Here is a 23,701-nt window from a genome sequence, read left to right on the forward strand (position 1 = left end):
AAAAAGGGTCATCATTCTTACAAAACATCTCCTGGAATGACCAGCCTAGGTGAGAGGATGTGTTAATTTCTTCTTTCTAGCAGCCATTCACAGGTGGGCAGGGTCAGATTTTCTCCCTGGGAGCTGAACAGAGGCACTTTAGTTTAACATTGAGGCAGAGGGGCAGGGTTCCCTGAGGCAGGCCATTATGTATGATTATAATAACAAAAGCAATGAAAAGCAAAGGTTAAAGTAGAAGAAACAGACCAAACATGGAGTCCAATTTAGCTCTTCCCTGTTCTATAAGTTTAATTTTTCAAAATTAAAAAATGTAAACAAGAGCAGGGACATCAGCAAAATGGTGGAATAGGAAATTCCAGGCCTCTGTTCCCCATGGAGACACTGACTTAACAACAATATAGGTGCCAAATTGCCTTTATGAGAATTCCAGAAACCAGGTAAGAGGTTGCAACATGCCAGGTGAATGCAAAGCCAAGAAGAGACATAAGGAAGCAGGTAGGAAAGTTCTTATTTGCCTGTCCTAGTTCCTCCCCATCCCCCATCCCCCCACCCCCAGTGAAGTACCTGGCACTCCCGACTCTCAGTTTCTCCCTTGGGAGGGAAACAGAAAAGTGGAATGTGCATCCAACGTTCTGGCTTTTCAGAGGGCTGCCCAAGGGACTGGTTTCTGCCTTGCCTAACTCAGTGTGCTGATGGGAAAAGAATGGATGTGTACTTTGAATACCAGGTTGGCCAGCACAATAGCTTGTTACACTAGAGAGACTGCAGTACTGCAGACAGACACTAGGGAGAGACTGCAGTACTGCAGACAGACACTGAGTAAATTTACATTTAACTTCTTAAGAATCTACCTACTGTTTTCTAAAATGTCTACCATTTTGCATTCCCACCAGCAATGAATAAAATTCTAGCTGGTCATATCATCATCAAAACTTGGTGTGGTGGGACTTCCCTGTTGGTCCAGTGGCTAAGACTCCACACTCCCAATGCAGGGGTCCTGGGTTTGATCCCGGGTCAGGGAACTAGATCCCACATGCCACAACTAAAGATCCCACATGCCGCAACTAAGACCTGATGCAGCCAAATAAATAAATATTAAAACAAACAAACAAACTTGGTGTGGTGGGGGGTTTTTCTTTCTTTTTTTAAAATTTTAGCTATTCTAGCAAAATCGAGTGGTATTAATTTGCATTTCCCTAATGGCTAACAATGTTGATCACCTTTTCATGTGTTTATTTGCCATCCATATACCTTTTTTTAGTGAAGTGCCCAATTCTTTTGCCCATTTAAAAATTTTATTTGTTTGTCTTTTTTATTATTGAGTTTTAAGAGTTCTTTCTTCTGGATATAAGTCCTTTGGTGTATGTTTTGCAAATATTTCTATCAGTCTGTTCTTTCATTCTCTTAACAGTATTTTTGGAAGAGCAAAGTTTTATATTTTAATGAAGTCTAATGTATCATTTTCCCTTTATAGTTTATGTTTTTTAAGTCCTATTTAGGAAATATTTGCTTACTCCATAGTTACTAAGATTTTCTCCTATATTTTCTTCCAGAAATTTCATAGGTTTTTGACCTTTAGGTCAGTTAATATGAGCTAATTTTCTAAATGGTATAAGGCAATGGTCTTTCTTCCTTCCTTCCTTTTTTCTTTCTTTCTTTTACATATGGATATCCAATTGTTCTAGCATCACTCTTTAAAAGAGCATCCTTTCTCCCACTGAATTGCATAAGCATCTTTGTGGAAATTCAATTGACTGTACATGGGTAGGTCTATTTTTGGACTCTGTTCCATTGATCTGTAGGTCTATCTTTATACCAATACCACATTCACTTGGTTACTGAAGTTTTATTTTTTAAAAAATATTTATTTATTTATTTGGCTGTACTGGGTCTTAGTTGTGGCATGCAGGCTCTTCGTTGCGGCATGCGTGATCTTTAGTTGCAGCGTGCGAACTCTCAGTTGTGTCATGTGGGATCTAGTTCCCTGACCAGGGATTGAACCTGGGCCCCCTGCATTGGGAGTGCGGAGTCTTAGCCCCTGGACCACCAGGGAAGTCCCATGAAGCTTTATAATAAGTTTTGAAATCAGAAAGTTTTACAAATTTCTGCTTATTTTTCAAAATTGTTGTGGCTATTCTCATTTTTCCTTTGATTTGACCATGTTTCCCTGTTGCTTTGTATGCCTTGTGCTCATCTGTTGAGATCTGGGCATCTGAAAAACGAATCAGCTTAGCTAGAGATTTGGGAACCTCTCAAACCTTTTCTGGGTATGCATCTTCTCTGGACTTGTGCAAGTGATTTCCCAGTTAAAGAGGTTTACCTCTGCTGCTTCTCAGAAGCCCATAATCTCCTCTCCCTAGTGTCTGTCTGCAGTACTGCAGTCTCTCCCTAGTGTCTGTCTGCAGTACTGCAGTCTCTCTAGTGTAACAAGCTATTGTGCTGGCCAACCTGGTATTCAAAGTACACATCCATTCTTTTCCCATCAGCACACTGAGTCAGGCAAGGCAGAAACCAGTCCCTTGGGCAGCCCTCTGAAAATCCAGAAAAAAAAAAAAAAAAAAGTGGAGTGGGGAAGGGAAAAAATATGCATTTACATACAATCTTTTGAAGGATATTGAAGACACTGGAACTAGCTCTTGAGGACCAGAAATGGGTAGATGGAGAAACAGGATAGGAGGAAGAATATTCATAATACATCAGCTGTAAATTCTTAAGTTTTGTTAATATGAGCAGATAAACTAGCCCAAAATTAAATTAAATTGAAAGCAAAAAGAGAAAAAGAAAAATCTTAGTTGACTAGATGAAGAGCTGTATTAAGTAGATGATCAACTGTGCTGAAGATACTGCTGTTTAGGCAGAGCATACATGTTGCTTTTCCCCATAGCAGTAACACTTTAGCTGGAACACTGATGTTTATCTAGCATTGCATTGTCCTCTATAGCACTTTTTTTTTTTTGCGGTATGCAGGCCTCTCACTGTTGTGGCCTCTCCTGTTGCGGAGCACACGCTCTGGACGTGCAGGCTCAGCAGCCATCGCTCACGGGCCCAGCCGCTCCATGGCATGTGGGATCTTCCCGGACCGGGGCATGAACCCGTGTCCCCTGCATCGGCAGGCGGACTCTCAACCACTGTGCCACCAGGGAAGCCCTATAGCACTTTTAAACTTGATTACCTGTAACTTTTAAATTGAAAAAAAAAACAAAAACCAACTCGTTACAATTCTAATCATTTTTACCTTCTAACCTTGCTCTTTCTGGTTTTGCAAGAAACAGCTCATATACTGGAGCAATTTTTCCTATTTCTGCCTACATTATGTGAATAAACTGTTGATAAGGCATACTTATCAGGTATATAAACAAACCTGCAAGTGATTCCTATTCACTGTAGCAGGGATAGAACTTCAAAGAGCAATATGAAAATTAGTTTTCATACTGTATTGTACATGTAATTTTATTTTAAATGAACATCTTGACTCAGTTAAATCTAATACCATGTAACTTTTCTTTTGACATCATGAGAACTACTGTGAGGTTACTAACACTTAGGCAAGTAATAGTCCTATTTATAATTGTTTGACAGTCAAATAAGTGCTCAAAAACTGTTTTATATTTTATGAATACTGCTAAGGATGTGGCTTTCCCAGTGGAGGCCCAAGAGCCTGTGTTTTTAGGGAGTTTACTTTTATATATTGAGGTTTTGTGGGATGTGATTTCTTCTTGTGGTTTTCTTTGCTGGGCATTTGTTCAGAAGGAAATTAAATAGCTGTGGATATATATTTTAGACATTTAAAAACAACACAAGACATGAAAACAACTTGCCTTCAAAATAAATTTTTTTGAGGGGAATGAGTTGTAAAACATATTCTGAAAAAACTTCCTTTCCAAAAAATTTTCTTCAAAAAAATCTGAACTCAAATGTTATATTAAATAAAATATTGAATACGTACGTATGTACATGTATAAACATTAGTCAGTCTGTTTTATTTTCAGAGAATGATATTGATATCAAGATCACATTCAATTGAAAGTAAGTAAAACTTAAAAAAATGGAACCTCCCAAACCCACACATAAACATGACAAAGAAAAAAAAATAGAGAAAAAAACCTACAGATACATTTAAGCAGGTATTAAACTGAAAACATTCAAATGAAGTGGAATTGCTAGAACATAAAGAATACTAGAGTAGACATGCAAAAGATGCTAAATTGAATAAATAAAATCAAGTTTTTAAAAATGTTCTACAAGGTCACTTTTTTTACTAAAATTATTATTAAAAATTATCTCTATATATATTATAATTCTTCCTTTTCAAGAATTTCTATAGATCTTAGAATATGATCATAATGTATCCTAAATCTCAGTAGGAAGGCTTGTAACTAATTCAGTCAAATCTCTAGAAGTCATTATAACCCATCTCTGATCCTGTATATAATATTCTCATATAATACTCTCACTACACCATTGAGATATAGGGGAACCTGGGTCAGTGGTAATAGATAACATTTAGCATCATTCTAAATATTTCATACATCTAAATATTATTTTCAGGAAAATCTTAGAGGATTTATATTCATTATCATCAATAATAATACCTTATATCCTAGAGTGCATTGTAATTTTCAAGTTAACACACATTCTTCAATTTACTATTTAAATTCCATTATCAAAATTTCCAGAGGAAAAAAAAAGTTAATTCTGATAAAGACCAAAACGCCTGTGGAGGGAATATAGTCAATAATATTGTAATAACTTTGTATGGTGACAGGTGGTAACTAGACTTAAAATGGTGATCATTTTGTAATGTATAAAAATATCAAATCACAGTATTGTACACCTGAAACTAATATAATGTAAGTCAATTACACTTCAATTTTTAAAAGCTGGGGGGAAAAAAGACCAAAAAGACTATGGGTGGGAGGAAAAGAGTGAAAACAATAGTGGAAAAAAAGATTCATGATCAAGGAAGTAAAAAAAGTTTACATGTAAGCAGGAAAACATGAACAGAGAAATGTTATACTAGCCTTAAATAATATTCACCTAAATTAATTTCTCTGAGTTTAGAAAATAGCTATCTTCTGTTTACAGCTCCTTCTTGTTTATGCTTTGTCATCTAGAATTAGACTTTTATTCCTAAGTCTAACCCTGCATGAAACTGATTAAAAGGTGTATTACTTTTATATCACTGCTCCACCCGAATTGTAACATACATAGTAGCTTAAAACAACATGGATTTATTATCTTACAGTTCTGTGGTTCAGAAGTCCAATGGGACTCTTTGAGCTAAAATCAATGAGTCAGCAGGGATGCATTCCGTCTGGAAGTTCTAGGGGAGAATCTCTTTGCCTTTTCCAGCTTCCAAAAGCCACCCACAATCCTTGGCTCATGGCACCTTTCCTCCATCTTCAAAGCCATCAATGTTGCATCTTTCTGACTTTGCTTCTCTTGTCACGTCTTTTTTCTGACTCTTTTTCTTAAGCCTCCCTCATCCACTTTTAAGGACCCCTGTGATCACATTGGGCCCATCTGGACAATCCAGGATAATATCCCATTTTAAGGTCCTTAATCACTTGTGCAAAGTCCCTTTTGTCACCTAAGGTAGCATATTCACAGGTTTTGGGGATTAGGATGCAGACATCCTGGGAGGGAACACTGTTCTGCCTGCCACAGAAGGTTATACTTAATACCTCATTCTCTGACCACTACCTACTATCTCTCCAGTGCGTCCCCTTTCATACTCTGATTTGACAATTCTTTGAGCCCACCACTTTTTTACTGTCCCTCATTTCCTTACTGTCCTCTCTTCACCCCTTATCAAACTAAATTCCTTGGGTTATCATTGCAATCCCTTTTTACCCATATCCTCTACTCCCTTGCCTCTGTCTTATTATACTCACTTGGCAAAACTGACCCTGCTGACTCCTGCTCTCTCGCTGATCTTTGTCCTGTGTAGCTGAACATGGCCAGAGGAAAAGAGACTCGCTGACCAATCTCCTGTTAAAGTCCATACCACAAAGGTCAAATGGACCCTTAATGCTGCTGGTTAATGACCTGCTATTTTCCTAATCCATTCACTTTCTCGCTTCCCTAGAGGATGTCTTTGTAGGCTGAGTGAGTAGTGCAGCCCACCAGCCATCCAGCCCACCACTCCCCATTAGTGTCATAAAGTCCAGCTTATCTCCCTCAAAAATATTTTTTTATTTTAATTAATCTCTGACTCAGTAATTCTACCTCTAGGACCCTATCCCAAATAATTAGAGAGCTGTACAAATACATATATATCCAAGGATGTTTATTGAAACAATATTTATGAAAACTACCTATAATTCCCACAATAGACAGGCTTACATAAAGTATGGAACAATCATAGCATGGACAGTTTACAGAATACTGTAAATGAAATCATGTTTTTGCAGAATACTCAACGATAGGGGAAAACGTGTACACCGTAAAGTTCAATGGTAAAAAATCCAAGATATCAAATTGTACATAGAGCAGCATTCCAAAATTTGAAATACAAATACATATAGATACATATATACATATACCACAAATCAAAAAATGACTAAAAGAAAAATATATGAATGTTAATGCTTGTTATTTTTATGCAATGGGATTATGGGAGATGTTATTCTCTCATTTAAAGTTTTCTGTATTTTCCAATTTTCCCCAAATTATCAGGTATTGCTTTCACATTTAGAAAAATAATAAATAAATGTTAATAATAATATAAAAGTGAGATCAAAGAGGCTCCAAAAGATAGAAACATAAATGCGGAATGTCTTTCTTTGCTTTATAAATGGCTAAATCTTCCAGCTAAAAAGTTTTTATTTCCAGGAGAAGTAGTACTTGTATTCTTTCCTTGACTGGATTTGGATAGAGGATCCACTGCAACATATTTGATTTGGAAACCTCCTGCTGTCACTGAAGCATCACTTAGAAACTTCAGGGTCATGACATTTCCTGGGGAGGAGGAAGGTGCAAAAGAACCATGATGTTACTCTCCTTCAATTTGGCTGACAATTCAAAGACTCAGTCTCATAGGAGAATATAAAAATTCATGAACAGGACTCCCAGAATTCAGTATTAGACTCTCAAGCTGTAGAGTCTGTAGTTTCACTGCCAACTGGGACCAGGACTGTCATATTTTTTCCTGTGGCTCTCCAATCTGTCCTAGAGGAAATTTTGTCTATTTTGGTTTCAGAGGTATTCTTTGTAGAAGGTACATCCATAAAATTACAGGAGAATGGCAAGCAGTTCAAACCATTAAGATATGGATGGATTATTTACTAAATGAGGGCAACAAGCCTTGCATTTGTTAAAAAAAAAAAAAAAAAGCCCACAAAGCTAGATCCCTTTACACAAAGCACCTAACTACATTTTACCTACATTAAAGACCAAAATGTACCAAAAACAAAAAGGAAAAATGTTATTGTGTAAAATAAATATAGGAATATTTTTCTTTTTCAGGAAGGAAAGACCTTCTTAATCCAGATCACAAATCCAGAATTCATTACAAAAACCCCATATATATAAGATGAAAGGCACAGCTTGAAGTGCCTTTCATCTTATTTTCCAAAGCAACACTATGAGTTGGATACTATTAAAATAGTCATTTTTATAGATGAAATTGAGGCACAGAAAACCTGAGTATCTTGCCCAAGGCCACAGGGTTATAAGTGGCAGAACCAGGTTTGAGTTCAGAGTTCATGCTGTGCTCCACTGTACTTTTCTCAAACTTGAAAGAGTTGTTTAAATTAAAAAAAAATTTTTTTTTTTCAGATTACTCAACTGGTTAAAATACAAATTGGCACTGTAGGGCTAGTGCTAATTTGGTGACATCTATCCACATCTAAGTGCACATCACCTATGATCCCAAAATTTCACTTCTAGATATTTACTTTTTAAAAATAAAATAGCACTACAAAATAGAGGTTTAAAAATGTCTGGTGAAATGTTCAATAGCAAAAGAAAGAAAAATAAAAAAACAACCACCTTCAGGATGTTAAATATTGGTATATGACAAATTATGGTACCTATTAGGTAGTCATTAAAAAGAATTAGAATGATCTAAATATTATACTCTGACTTGAAAATAGCTCCATGGTCTCCATGTATTGATATATAATGTTTGTATAATACAGGAAGACATCTGGAAGGACGGTCACCACATAGTTATCCAATGCCTTTCTTGGGTGGGGAGAGATGAGAAGGGTGGGCACATTTTTTCTTTACATACCTTTTTTTAAAGTGGTACAGTAATGGGTAATTTTTAGTTTATTTATTTTCTGTTTTTGTTTTTTAATATAAATATCCAGGGGTGAGTAAGTATATATTTAAGAAGAAAACTAAATCAAAACGTTAACAGCATTATGCTTGACTGATAGGATAATACTTTAAACATATTTTATATCTTCTTTTTCTATTACTTTGTATCAATGTATTCCTGCTGTTTTGCTAAATCTTTGGCTTGTTATTTAACTATGCTCTTTTCTGTTGATTTGTTTCTCTTTGAATAATAAATTGTGTGGGTTTTTCTTTTTTTAGTTCCTTGCAGTTGTGCAAGAAAAACACTGATTTTGTGTTACATTTGGAGTAAGTTTTGTCTGTTTTAAACAAAACAGGAAAAATATTAAGTTTCAGGCTTCTTTTTGACTCTCCCTCTGTTCATTTTGTTTTTATTTTAAAAATAGGATTCTCACCCCCCAAATACCTCCTACATCTCATAAAATGTCTTCTTTTCGTTTTCTGTTAACATAAAATATGTTCTCAAGTAAAGAATAAAAGATAAATAGAAAGTTTAACAGATTACTCTTCCTAGGGAGACTGTAACAGAGTAATGAATTCATAAAATTTAAGCATTAATCATTCCAAGACTGAACAAGAATTTCCATCTCTTGTAATGATTCATAAATGAGAATTGCATATACTGCAAAGCTAGGGTGTGGGACTAATTTTAGCTAGTAGTATCTCAGCTTAAGGACTGCTTAGAAATTGCAACTCAATGTAGGTTTGTTGTTTTTAGTTGGAGAAGTATTGCGATAATTTTTTTATGATGTGGAGGAAAAATAGAGCAAGTCAGAACGCCAGGACTTCCCTGGTGGCGCAGTGGTTAAGAATCTGCCTGCCAATGCAGGGGACACAGGTTCAGGCCTTGGTCCGGGAAGATCCCACATGTCGTGGAGCAGCTAAGCCCATGCACCACAACTACTGAGCTTGTGCTCTAGAGCCTGTGAGCCACAACTACTGAGCCCATGTGCCACAACTACTGAAGCCAGTGTGCCTAGAGCCCGTGCTCTGCAACAAGAGAAGCCACCGCAATGAGAAGCCCTCGTACCACAACAGAGTAGCCCAGCTCGCGGCAACTAGAGATAGCCCACGTGCAGCAACGAAGACCGAATGCAGCCCAAAATAAATAAATAAATTAATTAATTAAAAAAAAAAAAAGAATGCCAATTACTGGTGCTGGTGATGAAAATGAAAAGGAAAATGAAGACATCTAAGAAAGTAAAAGTTCTTAGTCAGAAAGTAGCAGTTTGAGGCAATAGCAATGGTATTGCTTATTGAGATAAATGTATGCTGCTACAGGGACATTTCTTGGGGTACATTTTAAGGAACAAAGTCACACAAAATAATTAGCAAGAGGAAAAAGATTTGGAAAACTTTGCCCACTATAGCTAGCCTTTTTAGATTTACTATGCATAATTAGCATAGTAAAAGTTCTCTGACATCTTCTAATAAAGAAACCTGTTTCACATTGTTTAATCCAATATTTCCCAAATTTACTTGACCTAAAAGCCCTTTTCTCATGTAGTGTCTATTAAAAACATCTAACAGAACTGTGTCCTTCACAAGACTCTGGGGATTGCTGTACTAATGTGAAAGTGCAATAAATATGATGCAAAATTTTTTTCAGTGATAGAATATGTAAACAACTTTACATATTACTTCAATCCTTTATCAATGAAAAGTTTAGACCTTTTATTACCACATTTTATGGGAATTATAAGCTACAGCAGTATTTATGGATTTGCAGATTCAAGACTATCTCAGACTGCACTTCCTGCAAATAACCAGAGTACACATTTTTAGTGCAAGGAGTTGGTAAAAGTCTTTAAGTATAAATAAGCACTTCTTTGCCTTTTACAAGCTAGCAAGCTATATCTGTCTTCAGCTCTCTCAACTTTAAAAAGTATATAGTAATAACTACTGGGTCCTTCATTTTCACTGATACTGAGAAAGCAAATCATAGCTTTGTTCTTCAATTTAGAGCCATTACCTGTACTAATGATGTCTTCTGGAAGCTCATCTCCACAGTATCTGAAAGAGAATTTTTTAAAAAGAGAGGTCACATGAATGATTATTATATAGCTATTGCAAGTGGCTCTTACTGATAATTGACGTACTTTATTTCCCCTAAGTAATGGCTCATTTTCCTATTATTTTACAACATTTTATTGTTATATTTATTTATTTTTACTTGAATTTGTAAGAGAGAAGAGGGGTTAAAACTGTTTGAAATATCCTCCTCACAGCATTAATGAGATTCTTAAGAAAGAATTTGTGGCATTACTGTGTGCCTACAAAGCTTTTTGTGTGGTAGACAATTTGAATCTATTTGGAAATTTTTTATATTTGTTTCTGATTAATCTCATGAAGTTTTCTTCACAGAGAAGAATGGGCGTATGGCTGATTTAAAAGGGAAAGAATTACGTTGGACCTTATAGACATAAGAGGGTGTGATTTTTATCTGAATCATGGCTTGAAGGGAATTCCCTTGCACATGATAATATAAAAAGTAAGGGTTTTTATCAGTTTCTAAAACAATGTAATTTATTCCTGAGGGGGAGAAAGTCTATTATAAAGGTAAATCACACAATATAATCCAATAAATAACAAATTAGCCTGTAGATTAAAAAATCATTTATGATTTTATCTAGAGCTCTAATTGATTTCTGAAACTAGGTTTAGAATAAAAATGTTACCTTAATTCCCAAGGTAGGAGGTCCATTCTTTCAAAAAAGACTTTGTTCTTAATTCCTCCAACCCTACTTCTAGTCTTCTTCAAACTATTTTAAAAAACTATATATTTTTTCTATAGTAGTAGTCTCAGCTAAAGAACAAAACAAAACAAAAACCACTTTCCATCCAAAAATTGCTGTTCATTTATGCAACAAATGCCTTTGTTTTTCTTTGTATTTAAGTTACAGATTTCAAAGTCAATAAAAGATATTGTCTGTCATTTTTAATTATCCCCACTACTATTTTCTTTCATTAAGTTACTATTATGGATAATAGAGAATTGATAACTGATAATCTATTGATAATGAATAGTCTAAAATACACATTATTAAGTGGGGACCTGAATACATAAAACACCTTAACTGTACACTCTTTAATTTACAATGTTTTGTAAAATGTTGCAAATTTTGTATTGTTAAATTTAAACTATGTTAAAGATATGGATGGGAACACAAAAAAAGTGTGTCCCAGCATGTTAAAAAACCCAGGGAAAAATACTGAGGAAAGAAATACTTGTTTTTTATGGCAAAGAAAGTTATTTTTTAAAAGATATCCATTGTATATTTAGCTAAACTATATGAGAGAAGGGGCTATAGTTTACTTATTTGCCTTATATCCATAACACTTAGTACAATGCTTTGTACACAGAAGAAAGGCAACAATTATTGAATTTATAATTATTTTTAGGAAGTTGACAGAAATCAGAACATTTAAAAAACCCCCAAAATTTCCCAACTCATACATCTTCTTTCTCCTGTTAGTCAAATCTTGAGGTCTTTATAAATAGAATATGTAACTAATTGTTACAACTTAACAAATCAAAAAGCAGCTATAACTATTTTAATAAGTAGACATAGCAGCTGACTATGGCTTGTTATGAGTAACAGAGCAAAAAAAAGTCGTGGTTAAAAAAGGATACCCTGGGGCTTCCCTGGTGGCGCAGTGATTTAGAATCCACCAGCCAATGCAGGGGACACGGGTTCGAGCCCTAGTGCGGGAAGATCCCACATGCCGCGGAGCAGCTAAGCCTGTGCGCCACAACTACTGAGCCTGCGCTCTAGAGCCCGTGAGCCACAACTACTGAAGCCCACACGCCTAGAGCCTGTGGTCCGCAACAAAGAGAAGCCACCCCAATAAGAAGCCCGCACACCACAACAAAGAGTGGCCCAGCTTGCCACAACTAGAGAAAGCCCAAGTGCAGCAACGAAGACCCAACTCAGCCAAAAATAAATAAATGAATAAATTAATTTTTTAAAAAAGGATACTCTGTTGCAGGAGAATAGATAAACTGGAAAATCAATGTTGTAGGGACAGTTGGAGAGAAATAAAAGAAACATCATGCAAAATATCGGGTGTTCATTAGCTTCCTGTATGGAGAAACAATACATACCTTCCCACAAAGCCATGGACATCATCGTAACTGTCATATATTTCAACATAGTCAGCCAAGCAAGCTGGGTCATCTTCAAGGTCAAAGTCCAAAAAACTCAGGTGAATACGCTGACCATACTTGAGTCTAATGTGCCAGTAGCAGATTTGGTTATCATCATACTCATTTGGGAAGCCTGGAGTTTTAAAAATTTGCTTTGGATCTGTGAAGACACCACCACACTCCTTTGCTGAAAAGAGAAAAAAAAAAAATGATAAGAAAGCATTTTAAAAAAATGATTCCTACTTTAAAAAAGATATTCATTTCTTAGTGTCCATCTATTTAGTACTTTTTATGAAATAAAAATATTTAATATATAGCATCCATAGTATATTGTGTGTAACTGTAGCTAAAGAATAAAAGTTTTTTCATTAATAGTTGCTAAATTCTCTAAAATGAATATAGACCACTTGTGAATTTTTTTTTTGTTCTAACTTTTAAAAAATTAATTAATTTATTTTTGGCTGCATTGGGTCTTCGTTGCTGCGCGCGGGCTTTCTCTAGTTGCAGTGAGCGGGGGCTACTGTTTGTTGCGGTGCGTGGGCTTCTCCTTGGGGTGGCTTCTCTTGTTGCGGAGCACGGGTTCTAGGCACGCGGGCTTCAGTAGTTGTGGCAGGTGGGCTCTAGAGCACAGGCTCAGTAGTTGTGGCGCATGGGCTTAATTGCTTCGTGGCATGTGGGATCTTCGAGGACCAGGGCTCGAACCTGTGTCCCCTGCATTGGCAGGGAGATTCTTAACTGCTGCGCCACAAGGGAATTCCCCACTTTTGAGTTTTTTAAAAAGTAAAACAGCAAGAAGGAATAGTAATTGTGCTCCTGTTGACATTTTTGCTCTGTTTACGTTTTAAGCATAGGATGCATGTCTTATGCGTACACTTAAATGTGTTTTGACAAATACATATGCCCATATTACCAACAGCCCAATCAAGATGACAGGGATTTTGTTCTGTGGTGTCACCACTGTGTCTTCAGGGACTCAGACACTTGGAATAATGAGTCCAATAAATTCTGTTTGGGAAATCATTATAGAATATGAAGATCACTTAGGGAATTTGAAGGTCACTCTAATCCAGTTAAAAGGAATAATTTATAATCATTGTATACTCCTTTTACTGGTTTACATTAGCAACTTAATCCTAATACTATTTGAGGATTTGGTGGAGATATCCATGTTGGTTTTTTCAAGTCATTTACCATTTCATCGATTTCTGTCCTGTCCCATAACCTGTTATAAGAACAAACAATCTCCGCCAGAACAATGATTTTACAGTATGCCTCAAGAGAAAGCTGTGGAAGGGCCCCAGTTAATTTTAAATATCACCTAAATGTCTAGTGTCTTGAAAAAAAGATACAAACTGGAAACTCAAAAATAATCTGAGTGGTGGTGATGGTAGTGGTGACTCTGGATAGCATTCAAAGGTATTTTTTGTTATATCAATTAGAGGGTTTTTTTTTTGTGGCTGTGCCATACAGCTTGCGGTATCTTAGTTCCCCGACCAGGGATCCAACCTGTGCCCTCGGCAATGAAAGCGCCGAGTCCTAACCACTGAACCGCCAGAGAATTCCCCAATTAGAAGTTTTTTACAAGAATATTCTCCTTTAAAATAACTATTACAATAAAAAATTGTGTTAGAATCCTTCACACCATAGAAGTAAAGGAAGCTTATCACCCCAGGGCAGAACAGGCTCTTAGAAAGGCAAGGAAGTGACAAAAGAGGGTCAGGGATCTAGTCTGAGCTCTGCGTCCAGTCTATACCTCAGTTTCTCCATTGGTAAAATAAATATAGTCATGTCTCTCCTGTTACCTCCCTCACAGGACTATTCTGAGGATAAAATATAAAGGATAGCTTAAGGGTATTATGCAAAGTGTAAGCTATTCTTATTGTATTATTAAATATTATATAATACATAGTTTATATGTACACATAAGCATGTACAGTGCCCGCTTTGGGAGTGATTTTCTCTGTCCCATAGCATCCTATCTTTGATGTATATATCATTAGATTAGGAAAAATATTCAAATATTGAACTAACTTGTTTTTATATTTAGCTATATCTATTCAGCTCTATACTTCGTGTTACATATAATTATTGCCTCATCTCTTGCTTATTTAGAAAATGACAGATTTATAAAGCAGGCTGGGTCCCTGAGGACTGACAGTTAATTGGTTAAGAAGTATTCATACAGGAGGCAGTCGGCATCATGCCACACATTCAGAACTCGAATGAGCAAGCTGACTTCTGAACACTTCTGAATGACCCTATTCTTCCTTGCTTCAATCAACTCTAACTTGGTGGTATTGATTAATTAATAATCATTGCTTTATTTTTCTGATACCATTATGATTTTTTTCATTCCAATTATTTTTCAATGAACTGTTCTCCCATTGCTAGTTCAGGTGGCCCCCAGTCCCCTTCAGGTTGACCACATCCTAAATAATCAGTATATCACTGAATCCAAAAGTAAGCTGAGACTTGAGTAAGCACAAGTCTCCCAGGATTCTGTACACACATTCCCAGAGTAAAAAGCATTCAGCCTCTATAAGAAACAAAAGCAGCTTATAAAAATTTGTAAGTTAAGGTGGCATTCTTATAAAAGGGCAATGAAATACTGTAAGAATCTTTCCATTTGTACTTCTACATCTTCCTTAGACTTTGACCTTTGGAAATGATTGAGTAGATGCTCAGAGATCCTGGAGTTTATCAAGCAGAAGAATCAGATAATATATTTGGAAATAGAAGTTACTCTTAAGAGTAAAAAGAGAGTTGCCTGTATAAATATATTTAAGAAAAAGGAAGAGAGAAAGAGAGGAAAAGAAGATATATGAATTATTAACAATGACTAAATATAGGACTAAATATAGTATACTATAGGCTTAAAGTATGTCAAAGTGATTTGAAAGTTATAGTCTATATGAATGCACATTATTCATATTTTTTGAATTTTATTTATTTTTTATACAGCAGTTCTTATTAGTTATCTATTTTATGCATATTAGTGTATATATGTCAATCCCAATCTCCCAGTTCATCCCACCCCACCCCCATTTATTCATATTTTGTCTCAAGTGGGAAAAGGTGACAGCTCTAGGAAAAATTCTTTTCTACTTGGAGTATACATTATTGTGAGGTAGAGGTTAGTTGCAAATGTGAGAAACTGTTCTCCAATGGTTAATATTATTAAATAATAAATTCTATAATAATATGCTAGAACTTCACTGTAATCTCCTACTTTGTCATGGACATTCTCTAAGGTAGATCCAAATGGGACACCACCTGAGGATGTTTATGATCATATATCTGGGAAATACTTTGTAACATGTTGTAACACTTTGTAATATTATCCTGGGGGAAATACATCCCAAAACAACAGTCTACTGTTTTCTCCAACAGCATGGACCAAGAATTACTGTTTATAGTAATTATAATGTGTTAATTTTCTCTTTAAAGTTTTCCTAGCTGCAATCAACCATGGAAAAAGAATATGAATAAACAGGTACTTACAATAATAACTAGCATATCCAGTATATATTTGTTAAAACAAACCACAGAGTGAGGGTTGCTTAGTTTGGAAGTTTAAGAATTTATGCCCAAAAAGAAATTAGGGAAAAACTTTGTTTATTCTGTCTCCCTTTTCTCATTCTATTAAAGGGATAATTTTGAACAGTTAACATTTGGTAGTACTACTTCTTGGTTTTAGCTAGTTAACTGTGACAAGTTTATAATCTTTTTTTTTTTTTTTTTTTTTTTTGTCCTTTGTAATCAGGAAGTTCCCTGGCACAGAAAAGAATTAAGTCGTGATCTCACCTGCCTACTAATTACTGGCTGTCTGAAAGTTACTTAAGCTCTTGAACTTTAGTTTCCTGAATTCTAAAATGGGTATAACAATAAAGTGACAGTGTGGATGAAGAGACATAAGTCAGTGTGTGGCACAGCATAATCATTCTATGAATGGTAGTTGTTATTAATAATTATCGTTACTAAATTGCTCTCTCTGGAAGAAGAAGTCATTTCTTTTTACTAAGCTCTTAGTAACCTGTACCTGTTTTTATATAGTATAAAATTATTGTTTTTGACAAACCATGTGGGTTGTAGCAATAAGCATCCCATCTTTCACTTCTGTTCAGACGGACTCCATAATCAATAATACCAGTTTTTCCAAATCCACAGTTGGGCCCTGGCTTCACAATGGGGTATCCAACTCTGCCCTTGGCCATCCACCCAGCAGCACAGATGTGAAATCCTGCAAGAGAATGGAAGGATAATGGCTTAACTGGTTATTCCCTCAGCTGAGCGAAGGTCATCTCAACCAAGATGGCCCCTTGCAACAGGGACAAGTGTCTTAACTGCCCAAATCCACTTCATATAAAAGGGGAAGAACTGTTTTCTTAAAAAATAAAGTTTGAATGTATATGAAAGTTCTTGTAACATCTGACTTTTACTAGGAAATGACATCTTATTGGAAAAAAAAAAAAAAAAGAAGCAGATGGACTAGGAAATAATAATACCATGGATATGAAAACAATCCAATTTCAGAGCTGGCTTCTTTTCACAAATGACCGAGCTAGTGCCATGAGTTAATTTCTGGAATTACCATCAATACTGAAAAAAATTTTTTCAGATGATAATTTCTCCTTCAGGGTCAATTAAGATATCACTAGGGCTTCCCAGGTGGCGCGGTGGTTGAGAGTCCGCCTGCCGATGCAGGGGACACGGGTTCGTGCCCCGGTCCGGGAAGATCCCACATACCGCGGAGCGGCTGGGCCCATGAGCCGTGGCTGCTGAGCCTGTACGTCCGGAGCCTGTGCTCCGCAACGGGAGAGGCCACAACAGTGAGAGGCCTGCGTACCGCAAAAAAAAAAAAAGAAAAAAAAGATATCACCAATATTTTAAAAATTTGAATAGGGATAAAAATACTCATACATTTCAAACAAAGCCTCAGCCTTGTTTTCCTTACTCATCTTTGGAGGCTGTTTTAGTATTTGCCGATGCCACCCAAGAACGATTTGACTACAAGTCCCCCATGGCTAGTAATGTCTCTGGCCTTTGTATACCATTCCATTTACTGCGTCACACACACAGCCCAAAGGGTATAGACTGAGCAGTCATCTGGGGAGACTTTGGGGCATTTTCGAGAACACCTTTATTTTTGTCTTGGGTAATGTATAATAATAGTATGAGCTTTGCCAGGTATGTTCCTATCAGCAAAGGGATATCTTCAGTGGAGAAGAAAATTCTGAATTAGGGTGGCCTTTTGGATTCTCCTGAAAGTCCAGGAGAGACAGTAGCAACCTGTTTTTTTTAATATAAAGAAGCAAACAGCATTTGTTAATTACTGGTTTTTCACCAGGTGTCCTGACATCATCTTCCCAGTTTCTTTCATCTGCCACCTTACAACTTGCTTATCCTCCTTTTCCTCATGGCTTTTGATCCTAAAGTACAAATGCATTCTCCCACTTAATGTAAAAAAAAGAAAAGGAAAAAATTGAAAATAATTGAAAAAAAATCCACTAAATTCACTATTTCTTCTACCAAGTAAATTTCCTTGTAAGACAACATAGTAGCATCATTTAACAGCTGAGGAAAATGACACACAGACGTCAAGAAGAGATAGAATGATATTAAAAATGAATAGCAATGGCATTAAAATTAATGAGGGGTTTAAATGATATCGAGATAATGATGTCTTCATTTTCTTTTGATGTTTATTTATTAGCTCCCAATGGGGTGTGACCCCAACTAAGTTACTAGTAGTAGGAATTGTCTACCAGCTCTAGGCAGAGAAGATGGGAGAAGCCAGAGGAACTATTAGCAGGGGTGGAGAGAAAAGTCTTAATAAGGGGTTGCAGGAAAGGTGGAAAATTTTTTTTCCAAGGGTGAAAAAGAAGAAGATTATTGTCAAAGCTGTTACCAATTTTTCTGGCTGCCTCTAACTGCTTGTAGGTGGCAAGATGGCCACCTTCATATTCACACACCGCCTTCGCTTCTGCGTAGGTGAGCTTGTACTTGCCAGACCGCGCTTCTCTGTGGTACACGCCTGCTGCTTGTTCTGTGAATTCACAAAATGTCGTCAATGCACTATTATCCATTCTTGTGGAACAAGGGAAATTTTGTGGCCTCAGCTGGAAGATTACATCAGCTATTGTTCCTGCCAAAGGGTTCCCTGGATCAGCTGCCTTGAGTGGCTAAGTTTTCATTGTTAGAAAGCTTTGGGAAAAAAATATGAATGAGGGGAATTTTGGGGGACATAGATAGAAACTTGAGGCTAAATTATTTTTTGAACTGATAACCTGAAAGAAAGTTTTAACACAACATTGTATTTCTGCATTATCCAAAGGTGATAGAGTTTTGACTTTTTTTTTTTTTTTTTTTTTTTGCGGTACACGGGCCTCTCACTGCTGTGGCCTCTCCCGTTGTGGATCACAGGCTCCGGACGCGCAGGCTCAGCGGCCATGGCTCACAGGCACAGCCGCTCCACGGCATGTGGGATCTTCCCGGACCGGGGCACGAACCCGTGTTCCCTGAATCGGCAGGCGGACTCTCAACCACTGCACCACCAGGGAAGCCCTGACTTTTTTTTTTTTTTTTTTGACTTTGTTTTAAAAACTTGGAAAGGTAAGCAATAGGAAAAGAAAAGGAGTTGAAGGCAAAAGAAACCAATGAAAATTGGCTTACATTGAAGGAGAAAAGTAAGCCAAAATATCCATTTGAGGGAAATGACTAATGCAATATAATTGAGAATTTAGTAAACAAATCAAAAACTGAGGAAAAGTTTAAAGGAATCCAAGGCAAGCAAATATTACATTGAAGAAAAGAAAAATAGATTTAACTACAGCAGAGAAAAAGTGGGACACACCTAACTACCAGTTCCTAAGTTCTTTATCTGGTTTGTCTTTTTCGGTTCACATTTGTTCCCAACGTATTTCAGATAGTGTTAAGTCATACATGAGCCGTCTCCCAATAGATCACTGTTTAAAATGATAGTTTTGAGTCTGGAGTGCATTTTGCCATAGAAACAATGTGAAAAGATTCCCAAGACAATAATCATAACATAGCGCTAACAGTTCTATGTTGACTGTCAGATTATTGTTAAGTCTTTGTCCCCTGACCTGTGCAATCAGCCACCATCAAGACCATTTCCAACGAGAACGTATGTTTCTTGGCATGCAGCAAGATATGAATCCAGCAGTATTAGAAATATTGTTCTTTACTCTCTTCCCCAAGCTGAAGTTGACAATGCCACAGTTCAATGGGAGGTGCTGCTTGGCATTTTTCTGGACTCCAAGGGATACTGCTCTTATACCTTATATGGAAAAAGCCTGTCATTAATACACAGTACCTTAGTGCATCTGATACTTAGAGGTCAGAGAACACAAGGAACATCAAAGTCATTTTCCCCTTTGAGAGTCACCTACTTCCCAAGTGTCCTTCATAGGACACTTTACACATAGGGTAAAGCCTCATTAACTAAACTTTTACTCGTTTCCAATTTGGCTGTTTTAAGAATATACCATGAGGTACTTTGATAGGTGCTGGGGATCAAGCCCTGTTCTCAAGCAACTCGAGCACTAGTGGGCAATGCAAGTACATCTATTTTGAAGTACAGGGGTACTAAGGCTTTTAGTAGAGAAGGAGACATGTAGTGCTTACTAATGTATTGTAATGGAGATTATTGTTACTTTTTAAAAATGTTAAAACTGTATATGTTCTCTATTTTATTTTATTTATTTATTTTTTTGCGGTACGCGGTCCTCTCACTGTTGTGGCCTCTCCCGTTGTGGAGCACAGGCTCCGGACGCGCAGGCTCAGCGGCCATGGCTCACGGGCCCAGCCGCTCCGCGGCATGTGGGATCTTCCCAGACTGGGGCAAGAACCCGCGTCCCCTGCATCGGCAGGCGGACTCTCAACCACTGCGCCACCAGGGAAGCCCTGTATCTGTTCTCTAAAAGATCTTTATTTGAAAAAATTTTGTAAGAATTATTTTGTCTGCCAAGGTTTCTCAAACTAAGATTTCCGTGATATTTTACTCCAGAAGTAAAAATATGTTGTACTAAAAACACGACAGCAAGCTCCAAATGGAGTCCCTTATGCTAAGCCCCACATCACCAAGCCAAGACTTAAGTATGGTTTCGGCTCACCCAGAAATGGAATCTTTAAACCAGTCAGTCAGAAATCTCCTGATCACCACCAGTTAGGTCATCTGCCTGATAGACCCCTGCCATCCGCTGAAGGAAAGTAACCTTGCCATAACCAACCTGCTTTTTCACCTAGTAAAACTTCCTTCTGCCTGCTCCCTTCTGCCTATGAAAGTCTTGCATTTTGTACCATTCCTCGGAGCTCCTTTCTATCTGTTAGATTGGATGCTGCCAAATTCAAATGGATTTTTGCTCAGATAAACTCAAAATTTTAAGTATGCTTCAGTTTTTCTTTTAACAGATGTTTGCAGGAAAAAAATAAATTAACAGAAAAAAATTTTTAAATAATTTTAAGTTTTCTTCCTGGTAGTTTTTCTTAAACTTTTGGTACCTCTTAAACTTGTCTAGTAATAAGATAGTAACTTAAATAGCAGAAATGTCTATGCTATAATTTTTAGTTTATTAAATAATATTAATATTCCACACTGTTCCTGAAAGAGACCCAAACTTCCCATTATTTTGCCTTATGAACAGTTGAGTACCCTTGGCATGTGTACTTGACAGTTTTAAGCACACATTTATTTTAAAGTATTTCTCAATTCAGAATTTTAAACTACTAAGATGGTCCTTTGTACAATGAGTCCTAATCTAAAAAATTTCACCTTTCAGAGGAAGTAATAATTTATTAATTTTTCTAGCTGTCATTCACTGAAATTGAAAATCTATTTAACCAATAACTTCCTTTTCCTTTTAGTAAGTGGTGACACAATACTATGTTGGCTCTGATTTCTATTCCTGGTTCTACAGTGGACCAGTTGTGTGACCTTGTATAAATCACTGCCTGAGCTTCGGTTTCTTCATCTATCCAATGAGAATAATGACAGCTATTTTTTGGAATATATAAACCATAAAACCCATAAGCATAGCTTCTGTATCCTAGTAGGAGCTCATGATAATGTTACTTTTCCCTTCTCCTTTTTTGGATTCCATACAATGGCTAAAAAGAATTGCTTATCTGTACATTTTTTGATTTTCATAATCCATTTAAACGAGTTGAAGTCTCTTGTCCTTAAGTGTCTTTTTAAAAAATTACTATCTAAGGAATTAGAGGATATAAGAGTTAAAAATAAACCTTAGGGGTCCCTTACTTCAGACTTCTCATTTTACCAGTATGGGACTGAGACCAAGAGTTTAAAGTGCCTTGTTCTTGATAGTCGCTAGCAGATTCCTGCCTTCTAATTCAACTCTCTTCCCTCCCTAAATAGTTTTCTAATACTACATTGGCCTAACCAACTGTAAACAATTTATGCTAGGCTGACTGATCAATAATTTGTCTCACATTGAAGCGTGAAGCACTGTGCAATCACTCCGGGCCTCAAATGTGCAGCATACTATTAACAAACATTTGGGTTTGCTCCTCTCTATCTCTAGGACAGAACTCCTATTGTCTAGGTTTATATTTTGGTGATATACAACATCACTTTAAAAAACAACAACAACAACTCCAAATTACTTGATCATTAGCAAATTTGACAGCATTTCAAAGTTTATCCATGTGGGTTTAACTCTTACTAGCTTTATGATCATCTTTGTCATTTCTGACAAATAGGTGTATATTTCCCAAGTTTGATGGTGTGCAATGAAAATAAAGAGACTTGCTCATTCCTCTAGTAAATTCCAGACCCCATCTTGGCCAAATGGATTGCACTGTTCAGCATGAAAGCTGTTCACTGGCTCAAACTGAAAAAAGAGGCTGCAAGGCTGTGCATTGCAATCGAGCTTTCTAATGAAATCCGCATGGCTGCAGTTATTACCAGAGAGAAACATGCTGAAAGGGAAAATATTCTATAACTATGTGCTGCTTAGCAAGCATAACATCAAGATCTAGGTTAATTTTGCTTTCTCTTTATTTATTTTATACAAGGATTTGTCAGTTTTCTTCTTGAGCAATTCATATTTTTTTCACTATCAAACACAACAGTGAACATAAAGCAGTATTAATTTGTATCATGAGAATTAAAGCATTGTTTAGAGTACTATATGGGGTATTTTGGGTTTTCTCTATTTAGCCTTTTTTGGTCTGTTGTTTATATTCGCAGTTAGGTCTATGTCATTCCTTACATTTAACAAAACAAAACAACAAAAGAAACTTTCCTTGTCTAACAAAAGAGGTAGAAAGGTATTTAAATGGATAGCTCAAACAAAAGAAATCAAGTGGTAAGAATGCATCCAGAAACACAAGCTTTTTTCATTTTTTTCTGTATTACAAGCTGGCTTTGTCAAACTAGTCAAAAGATGTTTGGAAAAAGCATGATATACACTACAGTTCAGAGTACATGGAGCAATGATTATAAAATTATTGTATATTCCAATTTACCTGTTGTAATTCTCTTATGGTTACTTGATATGAAATCTGACTAGAAATGCATTGAAATGAAAACAAAATACTATATTGGTGGTTTTATTTTGTTAAGGAAACATTCTGCACTATACCACCACACCTTCTTTGAAAATTTTAAAGCATATTTTCATATGGAATATAAATATTAACCTCTATTTTCTACTGAAAAGTTCACTTTATAAAAAGCTATTTTAAAATTTTAGAAGGCAGAAACACTTTTTAAAAAATGATATAGGCATTCCAGCATCTATCTTTCCCAAGCATTTTCTTTGAAAACATCAGCCTTGAACAGAAGAGAAAAATTTACAGCTTTGATTCACTTCTCCATGAATTCAAAGAAGCGACTTTCCCAACAAGAAGCTCATGAGTGAAGTTTCTTACCAAGCCATATGGAGTTATGAAAAATTCCATTTCTGAATCCCCATCCGTGAGCCTCTTCCCACAGCAAGACAAATAAGTAAATTAAGATGATCATATCTCAGTTGTAGAGAAGGAATAGCCTGTTAGGGGCTGCTCAGGATAAATTCCCAGAGCAGAGGCTGAAATGTGTCTGAAACATCTGGTTTCCACATCTTTAAATGGTTTTTCTTTTTTCTTTTTTTTTTTTCAGCTGTGAGGTCAGCAAGTACTCTCCAATGGCATTTTCCTCTGTAGAGTTACACAATTAACTCACTGTCTGAGGCAAATTCTCTGACTCATTTGCATTGGCAGCCAAAA

The 23,701-nt window shown here is 36.4% G+C and overlaps 1 protein-coding gene across 1 annotated transcript; it reads right to left on the bottom strand.

Moving 5' to 3' along the window:
• Positions 1–3,540: 3,540 nt before the first annotated feature.
• On the bottom strand, positions 3,541–23,583 carry TNFAIP6 (TNF alpha induced protein 6). The gene is made up of 6 exons (XM_022569702.2): positions 23,366–23,583; positions 18,360–18,497; positions 16,530–16,691; positions 12,410–12,638; positions 10,277–10,317; positions 3,541–6,960 (listed from the first exon to the last, which is right to left on the bottom strand). Exons 1-6 carry the CDS (start codon positions 23,457–23,459, stop codon positions 6,791–6,793), a joined length of 834 nt encoding a protein of 277 aa, XP_022425410.1. The 5' UTR covers positions 23,460–23,583; the 3' UTR covers positions 3,541–6,790.
• Positions 23,584–23,701: the final 118 nt, after the last annotated feature.

The sequence above is a fragment of the Delphinapterus leucas genome, chromosome 8 (genome assembly GCF_059928025.1).
Source record: "Delphinapterus leucas isolate spDelLeu-1000000601 "Yukka" chromosome 8, BTC_Dleu_Yukka2, whole genome shotgun sequence".
NCBI lineage: Eukaryota > Metazoa > Chordata > Mammalia > Artiodactyla > Monodontidae > Delphinapterus > Delphinapterus leucas.

Coding starts and splice junctions, on each gene's coding strand:
- TNFAIP6 (XM_022569702.2), bottom strand. CDS start 23,459: ATGATCATCTTAATTTACTTATTTGTCTTGCTGTGGGAAGAGGCTCAC. Junction 12,639..16,529: donor TTATTGCTACAACCCACATG/GTTTGTCAAAAA, acceptor TTCTCTTTTCAG/CAAAGGAGTGTGGTGGTGTC. Junction 6,961..10,276: donor AGAAGACATCATTAGTACAG/GTAATGGCTCTA, acceptor CCTCCTCCCCAG/GAAATGTCATGACCCTGAAG.